The sequence below is a fragment of the Podarcis liolepis genome (genome assembly GCF_965112155.1).
Source record: "Podarcis liolepis genome assembly, chromosome: 3".
NCBI classification, from domain to species: Eukaryota; Metazoa; Chordata; class Lepidosauria; order Squamata; family Lacertidae; genus Podarcis; species Podarcis liolepis.
Genome location: NC_139557.1, coordinates 15,124,032 through 15,136,971, shown reverse-complemented (window position 1 = coordinate 15,136,971; position 12,940 = coordinate 15,124,032). Strand labels below are relative to the sequence as shown.

The 12,940-nt window shown below is 44.7% G+C and overlaps 1 protein-coding gene across 1 annotated transcript; it reads right to left on the bottom strand.

Annotated features, from left to right (window-relative positions):
• Positions 1-3,426: 3,426 nt before the first annotated feature.
• Positions 3,427-10,993, bottom strand: LOC310702350 (uncharacterized protein). The gene is made up of 4 exons (XM_083493832.1): positions 10,894-10,993; positions 7,216-7,281; positions 5,947-6,005; positions 3,427-4,252 (listed from the first exon to the last, which is right to left on the bottom strand). The coding sequence occupies exons 2-4, from the start codon at positions 7,262-7,264 to the stop codon at positions 3,563-3,565; spliced, it is 798 nt and encodes a 265-aa protein (XP_083349958.1). The 5' UTR covers positions 7,265-7,281; positions 10,894-10,993; the 3' UTR covers positions 3,427-3,562.
• Between the last annotated feature and the right edge of the window lie 1,947 nt (positions 10,994-12,940).

Below are 12,940 nucleotides of genomic sequence, written 5' to 3'. Positions count from 1 at the left end.
GGACCAGGAGGATCAATGATGTGTGTTAGCATAAACCTCCTCTCCTGTTGGCTTTCTCCTCAATGGAGGGACAATGGAGGCACTCTTCCATCCTGTGAAGTTGTGTGTCCTGGTTTTTGTCGACTTCTGAGTCCACTTGGCAAACTGACTCAGAGGATCTGTTGTATCCCAGCATGTTGAGATCTTATAATCTATGCACAGAGTGGGAAACATTTTCCAGGTGCAACTACAGAACATTTGCTGTGTCCCTCAGGATTCCACCTTTGATGTGCTGATAACTTGGTTTGTGGATCTTTTTCAGGACACTTATTTGACCTGGAGATTTCAGAGTTGAGCAAGGAATAATTAACAAAGGAAGATCAGAGTGGATAAAGTTACTACTTGTTACACACACACACACACACACACACACACACACACACACACACACCCTGCCAAAATTCCAGGGGTCTGAAATAAAATAAGTCTAAAACATTATGGTATTGGATTAAGGCCATAGTTAGCTTAGTCCAGGCGTCTGCAAATTCAAGCACAATCGGAGTGATTAACATTGTATTAAAATCCAAAGCATTGTTTGGAAGTATATGAACCTCTGTTTCTGCCGATCCTGCTGTAATTAATGTGCATAAAGACTTTATTACTTGCATCAGATGAAACTTCAAGAATCTTAAATTGTTCTTTTTAAGAATTCTGGGCTTCCCACATGCAGGCGAATATGCGTTTTGCGCTAAACTTCTACTTCCAGTGTGGTAGAGTTGCCATATTTCAAAAAGTTGTTGAGTTGTTTTTTTAGGAAACCATTGAAATTGTGGTTTTAAAAAGGTATAGGTCATCATAAAACATCATAAAGAAACAGCCTAATGTCCGGGAAAATCTGGACATATGGCAGCACTACAGTGTGGTATTCCAAAATACATCCCAGATAGACTGTGTGAACCTGTTTAGCATTGTGGGGATTTTCTTAATTTGTTTTGGAGAAATTGGTTTGTACACCATGGTGGGGATATTTCCCGTTGTATCCATTTCCATGTGCACCCATTGTTTTGTTTCGTCCTCTAGAATGTATGGGTGGGATTGTGTGGCGTACTTGGTTGGCGAATGTAACTGACTCACACCAAACGTAACTGACCTGTAGAAAAGACTCTATGCAGATAAATTAATGGGCTATGAATTTGCTGAACCAATTTTTAAAAGGGATACAAGAACGGGGGACGTGAGGAAGTCAGGAAAATATGTGAATTTAAGATGTAAAATTAAGAAAGAGGGAATTTTTGTGTTTTTTCTATGTGTTTTTTTTTCCTTTTCTTTTTCTCCTTATTATTAGTTTTTAATGTATGTATTTTTGTATTTTGTATTTCTGTGCTTAATGTTTGTATTGTTGTATTTTGTAGTATGTATTTTGTGTTTTTATATTCTTTTTGTCTTTGTTTTTGTATTTTTTCTTTTATATTTTGCATTGTTAAAATCTAATAAAATTTTTTATAAAAAAAATAGAAAAGACTCTATGAATCAAAAACAGAGGTGTTGCATGTACCCTTGTTAAATAAGAAAATCCTTTAATAAAAACATCTAATAATAATAATAATAATAATAATAATAATAATAATAATGGCATCAATTTTGTGCAGATGCTTTTAGGTTCTTTGTGTGCGCACATGAATGCATGCGCAGTGCACATTTGCACCCACAGTAGGATGGATGCAAAAGATCCTGTCTTAATAAAGCCATCAATGTAGATAAATAGAATTTAAGATGGTTGGGAGAGTTTAAAAACAACAGCACGACTTAAGAGGAATAAGCTATAATGTCATTAATATCTGTCTCACTCTGGCTGTGTCAGTGTGTGTTTTTATCCAAAGCACTGCATTAAAAAAAGATTACCCTTTTCTGACCTCCTGCTCTTCCTTTTCCACCCAAGAGAAAAAGAGGAAAGTGAGCCAGCAGGCTGGAGCTCAAATATAAACAGACATGCTTTGAAGGCCTTGCGGTATGCTCTTTGTAGGCTTTGTGTTTCTTCAGCAAGAATTAGAATTCAGAGTAATGCGTCTGAGGGACTCTGTGACATTAAGGGAAGCGTACGTCTAATCCAAGATATCCCAGGCCTTGGCGAGGCAACGAGTCGCACTCATAATTAACTTGAATAATAGTTCGTTACAGCAGGCAAAGGCCAAGAAACACCTGGGATCTCGGCCTGAACCACTGGAAATTCAGGAATGCTGGCGTCCAAGTCTGTGATTCAGACCCACAGCAATATGTTTAGACCAAATGTGCCTGCGTGCATTTACGTTTGAATATCAGAAGAGTGAGGCCGAAGCCATCAGTCACACACAAGGTTGTCCTGTGGAGGCATGACTGAGGTGGCTTAACTATTGATGGGTCACAGTTGACCTGTGGACAGACTCCACTGAGAACTTGAAGCATGGTGTTTATGGTGAGGAGATATGGACGCTGCTTCTGGGCACTGTTCTAAGTAGCTAATTGGTCACAGCAAACCAAGTGAAAAAATGCGCGGATGAAGCCTTTGGATTACACTAAATAAGTATAGCTCTTCCTGGGATGGCATGTGCCATGTCCCTGAGATGCCCAAATGAGAAGCTCAAGCAATAACAATAACAATAACAATAACAATAACAATAACAATAACAATAACAATAATTTCTTATTTATACCCTGCACTTCTGGCTGGGCTTCCCCAGCCACTCTGGGCAGCTTCCAAAAAAATATTAAAATACTGTAATACATCAAACATTAAAAGCTTCCCTAAACAGGGCTGCCTTCAGATGTCTTCTAAAAGTCTGGTAGTTGTTGTTCTCTTTGACATCTGGTGGGAGGGCGTTCCACAGGGCAGATGCCACTACCGAGAAGGCCCTCTGCCTGGTTCCCTGTAACTTGGCTTCTCGCAGTGAGGGAACCGCCAGAAGGCCCTCGGTGCTGGACCTCGGTGTCTGGGTAGAACGATGGGGGTGGAGATGCTCCTTCAGATATACTGGACTGAGGCCGTTTAGGGCTTTAAAGGTCAGCACCAACACTTTGAATTGTGCTCAGAAATGCAATAAATGGAAAATAAAATCTAGAGAGAAAGATTGGTAGGGGGTTGGTTGGAAGGGTAGAAAAGAAGGAGCAAATTACCGTATTTTTTGCTCTATAAGACTCACTTTTTCCCTCCTAAAAAGTAAGGGAAAATGTGTGTGCGTCTTATGGAGCGAATGCAGGCTGTGCAGCTATCCCAGAAGCCAGAACAGCAAGAGGGATTGCTGCTTTCACTGCGTAGCGATCCCTCTTGCTGTTCTGGCTTCTGAGATTCAGAATATTTTTTTTTCTTGTTTTCCTCCTCCAAAAACTAGGTGCGTCTTGTGGACTGGTGCGTCTTATAGAGCGAAAAATACGGTATATGCCAAAATAATAAAAAGAAACGAATCCAGGAAATATTTGCTTAGGTTTTATTCATGTTGGAATATTACAGCCTGCAAGTTCATAGACTGTAGAAATCCACAGCCTAACTTTCATAAGTCCTGGTGGGAGATATCTCATGCAGAACTCATTCAAATACATCTGACAATTCTTAGATGATGATCTTTCGTTTCTTTTGCCAGTTCATGGAATCCAACAGCCACTGTTCCAAGGCATCAACATGATCTTCTAACCATTTCATGACATTGAGGCACTTAACCCCCAGTGTTGTCACTTGTGGTCTTCCTCGCTTTGGGGCAGATTTCTGAGAAGATGCTTCTCTCAGTGCGCTGCACCCCTCTAGCCACTTAGTGGCAGTTGCTATGTAGTCGGCCAATAACTGTTCTAGGATTTTAACATGGTCTTCTGGGTGTTGGATATGAATCTTGGTAGACTCTTGCCGTGAATTGCCCACACTGTTGCCCGGGATCTCCAATGCTTTGTTGAAGGCCATGAGGTCCTCCTCCAGCCACTTGCTTAGGGTAGTATTTGGGTGTTTCAACCACATGTCTGCTTTGCTGATGTTTTCTTCCCAACATTTGTCATGAAGTAGGATCTCTTTGCCCAGCCTGTAGTCAGAACCTTCCATATACCTATTATGGAGCTCTTGGAGGGTCCACAAGTACATATTGAGCCATGCGGTGAGATCCTTGCTATGTTGCTCCAGCCATTCCCATAGGTTTATGACATGTTCATTCGCCAACTGGTCTAAAGCCCCCAAGTGATCTTCTGTCCAGTTGTCAAGTTTCTGCAGAAGAAGATCTATGGTCTTAACATGGTCCTCAAATCTTTCTCCCATTGTCTGAAGAACACAATAGATTTAAAAGAAATGACAGTGATATAGTTGACTATATTGTGTATGCAGCATAAACCTATCCACACACATAAAGGGTAAAGGGACCCCTCGATGTTAGGTCCAGTCTCGGACGATTCTGGGGTTGCGGCGCTCATCTCGCTTTATTGGCCGAGGGAGCCGACGTTTGTCCGCAGACAGCTTCTGGGTCATGTGGCCAGCATGACTAAGCCGCTTCTGGCGAAACCAGAGCAGTGCACAGAAACGCTGTTTACCTTCCCACCGGAGCGGTACCTATTTATCTACTTGCACTTTGAGGTGCTTTCAAACTGCTAGGTTGGCAGGAGCTGGGACTGAGCAACGGGAGCTCACCCCGTTGTAGGGATTCGAACCACCGACTTTCTGATCAGGAAGCCCTAGGCTCTGTGGTTTAACCCACAGTGCCACCCGTGTCCCTTTACCCACATTTGTAAATGAAAACTACTCTTTTTAGCAGATGACCTATTAACTGAGCAAGAACTCAGGGAAAGAGCATATGTACAGCTTGCAGGAAGTCCCAGGTTCAATTTCCTGTTAAATGATCCTCTAGTGTCACTGTTCTCCTTGATCCTCACATTTCAATCCCCCACTTCTACAACCAATGGTTTGGATCCTGAGTACATTAACCACACTTGTGGCACTCATCTCGCTTTATTGGCTGAGGGATCCGGCGTACAGCTTCCGGGTGATGTGGCCAGCATAACTAAGCCGCTTCTGGTGAACCAGAGCAGCGCATGGAAACGCCATTTACCTTCCCGCCGGAGCGGTACCTATTTATCTACTTGTACTTTGTTGTGCTTTTGAACTGCTAGGTTGGCAGGAGCAGGGACCAAGCAACGGGAGCTCACCCCGTCACGGGGTGAGTTTCAGACTGCGCATTAATAAATTTTGTGATTTGTTCCTCCATTTTTTTTAAGTAGCACAAAGCAATCTCTGACCAACTGCCTGAGTGCGAAACAGGGCAGGTGTGGAGAGACATTAACTGATAAGAATATAATATGAGCCCTACTGGCTCAGACAAGAGGCCTATAATCTAGTACAGTGGTGCCCCGCAAGACGAATGCCTCGCAAGACGGAAAACTCGCTAGACGAAAGAGTTTTCCGTTTTGGAGGTGCTTCGCAAAACGAATCTCCTATGGGCTTGCTTCGCAAGACGAAAATGACTTGCGAGTTCCTGCGGGTTTTTTCCCCTCCCCCCCTTTTCTAAGCCGCTAAGCCGCTTATCAGCTGATCCGATAAGCTGATAAGCCGCTAAAAGCCGCTAATAGCGGTAATAGCGCTAATCCGCTAATCCGTCAATGGGCTTGCTTCGCAAGACAAAAAAACCACTAGACGAAGAGAATCACAGAACAGATTCTTTTCGTCTTGCGAGGCACCACTGTATAGTATCCTGTTTATCAACATGGCTATCCAGAACCCTCTTTGACCACATGTGATCTCTTCAGGTGGAGAGATCCCTCTCTTGCATGCATGCATTGCTGGGCACCTACAATCTGGGGCCCAAATCACACCACTTCTGTTGTAGATAGAGAGAGGAAGATCACCTGCCTCTTCAGCCATGTATTCTATAAATCTATGCAAATCAATATATTTGGAACACTGGAATGCTTATACAAAACCAAGACATAAACATCTATTGCCCTGTATGTTCTAACAAGCCATACCTGCAGAGACTGGTACCATGAGTGACTATCAGGAGGATCTTTCCAGCTTCTCCCTGGCTCTGGGAATGAATATAATAAATAAATAAATGCATTTTTATTTATACCCCGCCCTTCCCGGTTCAAAAACCGGGCTCAGGGTGGCTAACAACAAATTGAAAACACTTTTTTAATGGCCAGGCACTCGTTGTGTCTCCTTTTCTTACAGCACTGAAAGTAACTTTCAATAGCATACTAAAAAGAATCGGTTGTCATTTTCTGTATGAATCCTGTTCTGATTCATGGAAATTACTCTGCAGTTTTCCGTAAAGAGACATTGATTGTGCAACTTCAGCTCAAGGTGTGTTGAAATGGAGCCACCTGAGCTGTTTTGTGCAAATGGAGAGATGCCCGGGAGATCTCGACAGCTGTGTCTGTGTTCTTTATTTACAGCTTTACCGCTTTTGCCAGATACGAAACACACATAAAAATAACACTCTAAAAATAAACATGGTGCATACAATTTCTACATGGGAGGCGCCAACTATGGAATTCTTTCTCCCATTCACTGAGCGTATAAAGCAAACATCCCAGTTGAGCATAATGCAATGATGAATCACTGCTTCACAGCCAGAAAACAGCTTATCCTGTGCAAGCTATCGGCACAATCCACTCCATGCCTTGTTCCTGAACAGTCACTATGCAAACACTATTCTCTGCGCATAGGAATGGGGCTGTTGGGTTCAGCAGTAGGAGAATCTTCAAAGAACACCCTTCTGGGATGGAAATTAAGGGATCATCTCCTATGCCTTTACCGTGGTACCTTGGGTTAAGAACTTTAATTCGTTCTGGATGCCCATTCTTAACCTGAAACTGTCCTTAACCTAAGGTACTACTTTAGCTAATGGGGCCTCCCGCCATGCCACTGCCGTGCAATTTCTGTTCTCATCCTGAAGTAAAGTTCTTAACTCGAAGTATTATTTCTGGGTTAGCAGAGTCTGTAACCTGAAGCATCTGTAACCCGAGGAACCGCTGTAATGGTTTACAGTCCAATCCTGCACATGTTTACGCAGATAAAAACCCCACTGAGCTCAATGAAACCTTCCCTGATGCAAGTATGTGTGGGGCAGCAGCCCTCCTCCCCACCGTGGTCCCAAGGAAGTACCCTCCTTCCCCAGTGCACAATCTGCTGTTAGTCCCAGAAGGAAGCTTCCATTGGCACTGCAATCTAATAATTTTAGCAGGCGGAGTTAACTTTCAAGACTTGGCTGCAGCAAAGTAAATGACACTCACCAGGAATGAACATAACGAAATGCAGCGCCAGAAGTAGTGGCAGGAGCATGACGGATGAATGTGCACCTGTGGGGAGAGAGAAAGAATTTAGCATGAACAAGACCTCGAATGAGGGCTGAAAGGTTGAACGTTCCATTCTGATCACTTCAGATTCGTCAACCGTCATTTTCTGGAAAGGCAGTGCAAGTTGTCAGGCGTACTACAGCCAAAATTAATTTCTCCCTAGCTGAAAGATCAATGCACCGTATTTTTCGCTCCATAAGATGCACCTGACCATAAGATGCACCTAATTTTTACAGGGGGAATGCAAGAAAAAGATATTCTTTAAAGGGAGCGCTGCGCAGAGGCTGTATGCATCCCAGGCTCTGCTCAGCGCTCCCTTTCACGAGCTGCGTGGAGCGTGTGTGTGGTGAATGCAGGCTTTTTCCCGAGGAGGGAGAAGGGCAGCCTGTCACTGATGGGCTGCCCTTCTCCCTCCTCGGGGAAAAGCCCCCAAGAGTCATACACATGCTCCGCGTGGCTTGTGAAAGGGAGCGTGGCTCCTGCGGGCTTTTCCAGGAGGTGGGGGAAGGGACTGAGGGGCTAAGCCAGAAGCTAGAACAACAAGAGGGAGTGCTGTGCAGTGATCCCTCTTGCTGTTCTGGCTTCTGGGATAGCTGCACAGCCTGCATTTGCTCCATAAGATGCACACACATTTCCCCTTACTTTTTAGGAGGGAAAAAGTGCATCTTATAGACTGAAAAATACGGTACTTATTTATTTTGCGACTGCTTTACATGAAAGCAAAGCAAAGCAAAGGCACCTCTAAGCAGCTGGCAACCTATATTAAAGCATCAAATAGAACGTTCCAAAATTTCAAAACATTACAAAGAAAAAACACAATCAGAAGTATTCTGCCTCTAGGTACCAGTACTGATACATTCAGGTTCTGGTTGTAGGCATCTCATAGGCATCTGGTTGGTCACTGAGAGAAGAGGATGCTAGAAGAGATGGACCATCAGCCTGATCCACCAGGATTTGGCATAGATGCTGTGCTGGTCCCGTGGGTTACCCAAGAGGCGAGGTCCAAGTCCAGTCCGTGGTCAAAGGTGCAACATGGAGGCCGGCTTGCAAGCAGGGAGCCAGGGCAGGTCAGGAGCTCAGGCAGGAACTAGCAACCAACAATGTTGCTCCCGCAACTTGGGACTGGGGCTGGCCGGCTTTTATCTGCCCCGAGGCATTAGGGCAGCCCCGATCCTTTGGTGACTCGCCTCTCCTGGCCTGGAGGCGAGCACTCCTCCTGCGGGAACTTAGTTCCCTCCGCTTCTCTGCCCTGAGCCTCTGCAGCTCAGGAGAGGCTAGAGGGTTACCGGACCCAGAGGCAACCTCAGCTTCACCTGACGGGGCTGAGAGTGGAGTCCCTGCAGGCCATGGGTCCTCCATCACCTCAGGAGCCAGAGCAGACTCAGCTGATGCCTGCACCTGAGGATCCAGCACAGGTGAGGCTCATGCCCCAGCCGTGGCTCAGCTGGTTCTGGAGGCGGGGACTCCTGTGCAGGCTGGGATCCCTCAAGTTCAGCATCCAAGTCCAAATCCCAGGCCATCACAGATACAGACTCTGCCGCTTTTGGCAGGGATTGGATCCACCACCATGTGATGCTAGGCGGTCTTGCTCATATGCCAAATAGCTCCATGGTAGAGCATCTGCTGCTTTTGTCCCCAATTCAAAACCTGGTATCTCCAGATAGGACCCAAATTTGAAACCCTGTAGATCCGCTGCACTGGTCTCACTTGGTTTAAGGCAGATTCCTATGTTCCTATTTTCCTAAAACCTTTTCCTAGACCAGCCCTTACGTTTTTGATATACGCTCTTATTAGGTAAGAAAAATCAGAGTCTCTGTTCTATTCCGAATTAAAAAATAATAATCTTTTATCTATACTGGAAGTATTCAATTTGGCCCAGAGTCTTACTCGTGAAATTGAATCAAAGGCAGTCTTCAAATCAATGAAGGCTGCGTATAAGACCCCATGGGTTTTCTTGCGTATTTGTCAATAAGATGTGCTAAGACAAAACAGTGATCTATGGTAGATCTGCCTTGCCGAAATCCAGCTTGCTCCTCCGCCAAGGTAGCCTCAGCGTCCATCCAACTAGTTAATTTGATATAGAGGTGTTTTGCATATATATATATATTGCCATTTGTGGAGGATCTTACATACAGCACAGTATCTTTATATAGGCCATTAACCAAAAATAACAATCTTTTATTTATACTGGATGTATGTCTATTCCAAATGATTGTCTCCTGTTTGGAATATGATTCAGTGGTCAACCTTTATATTTAATTTCCCCCCCAACGAGCATACAACCTGCTCCCACTCAGTCCATTAGGAATCCCATGGCCTGAAGATGCAGAACAGTTACTCCTCCCAAACCTTAACACTAAAACCAATTCATATACGCCCGAGATAGCCAAGGTGGTATATTCCAGGTATTGTTGGACTCCAGCCTCAGCCAATATGGCCACTGGCCAGGGATGATGGGAGTTGTAGTCAAACAACATTTGCAGACTCTCCAAGTATTCCTATTTTCCAGGGACACTCCTGGATTTGTCCCAGTTTCTGATCCTAGAAAGTCCTGCTTTCCCTTAGGATGTCTCCATTTTCATTGGAGAAATGTTGGAGGGTATGGAGTTATGCAACCCCTGAACCACTTGAAGACAGCCCTGTATAGGGAAGGTTTTTAAAAAATGTTAAATATGTTATTATGTTTTTATATATGTTGGTCAGCACTGAGCGCACATTGGAAGGACAGATCCTGAAGCTGAAGCTCCAATACTTTGGCCACTTCATGAGAAGAGAAGACTCCCTGGAAAAGACCCTGATGTTGGGAAAGATGGAGGGCACAAGGAGAAGGCGACGACAGAGGACGAGATGGTTGGAAGTGTTCTCGAAGCTACCAGCATGAGTTTGACCAAACTGCGGGAGGCGTGCTCTGGTCCATGGGGTCACGAAGAGTCGGACACGACTAAATGACTAAACAACAACAAATATATGTTGGAAGCCACCCAGAGTGGCTGGGGCAACCCAGTCAGATAAGTGGGGTAGAATTATCATCATCATCATCATCATCATCATCACCATCACCATCGACTAGAATGTCCCTATTTTCATCAGAGAAATGTTGGAGGGTATGCATTTGGAGGTTCTCATATTGGCTTCCCCTGATATATGTCATATTATATATGCTCCCTATCATCTTACTATCAAGCTGGGGGAATAAAAATACATTTTGATATGGCTCCTCAGGGACACGGATGGCGCTGTGGGTTAAACCACAGAGCCTAGGACTTGCCGATCAAAACATCGGCTTTTCGAATCCCCATGATGGGGTGAGCTCCCATTGCTTGATCCCTGCTCCTGCCAACCTAGCAGTTCGAAAGCACGTCAAAGTGCAAGTAGATAAATAGGTACCGCTCCGGCGGGAAGGTAAACGGCGTTTCCGTGTGCTGCTCTGGTTCGCCAGAAGCTGCTTAGTCATGCTGGCCACATGACCCGGAAGCTGTACGCTGGATCCCTCGGCCAATAAAGTGAGATGAGTGCCGCAACCCCAGAGTGGGTCACGATTGGACCTAATGGTCAGGGGTCCTTTTACCTTTTTATGGTTCCTCAGCATTAGAGTGGCACCAAGAAGGTCCTTACCAATTTGTGACTGCTATTAACTGAGAAATCAGGTCTTCCCTTCCTCTTTCTCTGGGTGGCCTGTTGGCCCTCTTGCTTCCTACTGCAAATCTCCAGCCTGTGCCAGTAACTACTTGATGTGTTGATTCCCATGACAACTAGTGATGTTATAAAGGCCAGTGCCACTAGGTGGGGGAACAGGAGGAAAGAAAAGCACAAGCTTGCAAGAGCAGGAGAAATGCCATTCGCTGATCTATGTGAATGATCTGCATCTAGACTTTCCCACCGCCTGAAGCTTCACCTTTCTGGCTGAAGAAAAAGCCCTTCTGCAGCTTGTAAATCTGAACTGCACAGTAAACATTTGTGGATTTTCCCAGCGGAAGGATGGGAAAGAAAATTCAGATGAAAAGATCAATTCCTTTTAAAAGCCCTTTGTTCATTAAATATTGAACCCGTGCAGCTTCATCGCATTGGTCAATCAGATCTTTGATTGCAGCTCTGAGAGAACCCAAATCATCAGTTGTTGTTGTTGTTATTATTTAATGTATAGCCAGCCTCTGTGTCACATCAATCCTCTGAAGTTTATAGGCAGATCTCAATAATACAGTTAATTTAACCCCCTTTTTAAATAGCGGAAGGGCATTTTGTCAAAATATCTATGGGCCCACCAGCTCCAACAACATGATCATATTGGAGTTGATATTCATTTAAAAAGTGACCATCTTTCTGGCACAATACAGTTAATATTCAAAGGTAAAGGTACCACTGACCGTTAGGTCCAGTCGTGGACGACTCTGGGGTTGCAGTGCTCATCTCGCTTTCAGGCCGAGGGAGCCGGCGTTTGTCTGCAGACAGCTTCCAGGTCATGTGGCCAGCATGACTAAGCTGCTTCTGGTGAACCAGAGCAGCACATGGAAATTCCGTTTACCTTCCCGCCGGAGCGGTACCTATTTATCTACTTGCACTTTGAGGTGCTTTCAAACTGCTAGGTGGGCAGGAGCAGGGATCGGGCAACAGGAGCTCACCCCGTTGCGGGGATTCGAACCGCCGACCTTCTGATTGGCAAGCCCTAGGCCCTGTGGTTTAGACCACAGCACCACCCGTGTCCCTACAGTTAATATCAGTGGTAAGCTAAAATGGGGAGGGCATTGGAATGTTTTTAATGTGGCTTTGATTGGATTGTTAAAATGGAAAATTTAATAAATATTATTTAAAAAATAAAATAAAATTGGGGAGGGCATGCTGTGAATTTAAAGTAAGTTGTATTCAATATTTTTAAAGAACAAAAGACAACAATTAATATAATGATGATCTTATTTAGTTTATCGTACGGGCAAGGGAATCTGTGGATTTTGAGGTGTTGTGGTCTGGAATTATGGGAGATGTAGTTTAGCAATACTTGGAGGCAGTGGCGTAGCGTGGGGGGTGCAGGGGGGGCCGGCCGCACCGGGCGCAACATATGGGGGTTAGGGTTAGGGGGCCCAAATCCACGGGTTAGGGGGCGCAAATTACTTGCCTTGCCCCGGGTGCTGACAACCCACGCTACGCCACTGCTTGGAGGCCTGCAGGCTCCTTGCCACTCCAGATTTATGGAGTTATGTTCATGGAAGCTATGGAGCACTTCTTCTGGTGTTACCTACAAGGGCAATTGCAATTGACTTTACATCTTACCAGGAAGACTGGATTCCCACCCCCCACTCCCCGTTCTCCCCCCTATGTTCAACCCACAGCAACGGGCATGGCATTTGTTCTTTTTCTAAATGTTAATTTTGCAACCATTTTTGCCACCACGAAAAGCATCACTTGTTTTTCACGGCTTTTCACAACCTTTAGCGAAAGGATGCAAAGTAATTTTGGAGGGAGGCAAAAAGAAAGAAAGAATTTTGCAGGAGGGATTTAACTGCATACCTTGGTTCTCAAATGCTGAAAACCTGGAAGTAAGTGTTTTGGTTTTTGAACGTTTTTTGGAAGCTGAACATCCGATGCGGCTGTCGGCTACTGTTTCCGGAGCACCTGCACCAATCAGAAGCTGTATCTTGGTCTTTGAACATTTCGGAAGTAAAACGAA

Excerpts from the sequence above, each read along its gene's own strand:
- LOC310702350 (XM_083493832.1), bottom strand. The coding sequence starts at position 7,264 with ATGCTCCTGCCACTACTTCTGGCGCTGCATTTCGTTATGTTCATTCCT. Across the intron at positions 6,006-7,215 it reads TTTCGTTATGTTCATTCCTG|AGCCAGGGAGAAGCTGGAAA; the intron begins GTGAGTGTCATT and ends ATTCATTCCCAG. Across the intron at positions 4,253-5,946 it reads CATGGTACCAGTCTCTGCAG|ACAATGGGAGAAAGATTTGA; the intron begins GTATGGCTTGTT and ends TGTGTTCTTCAG.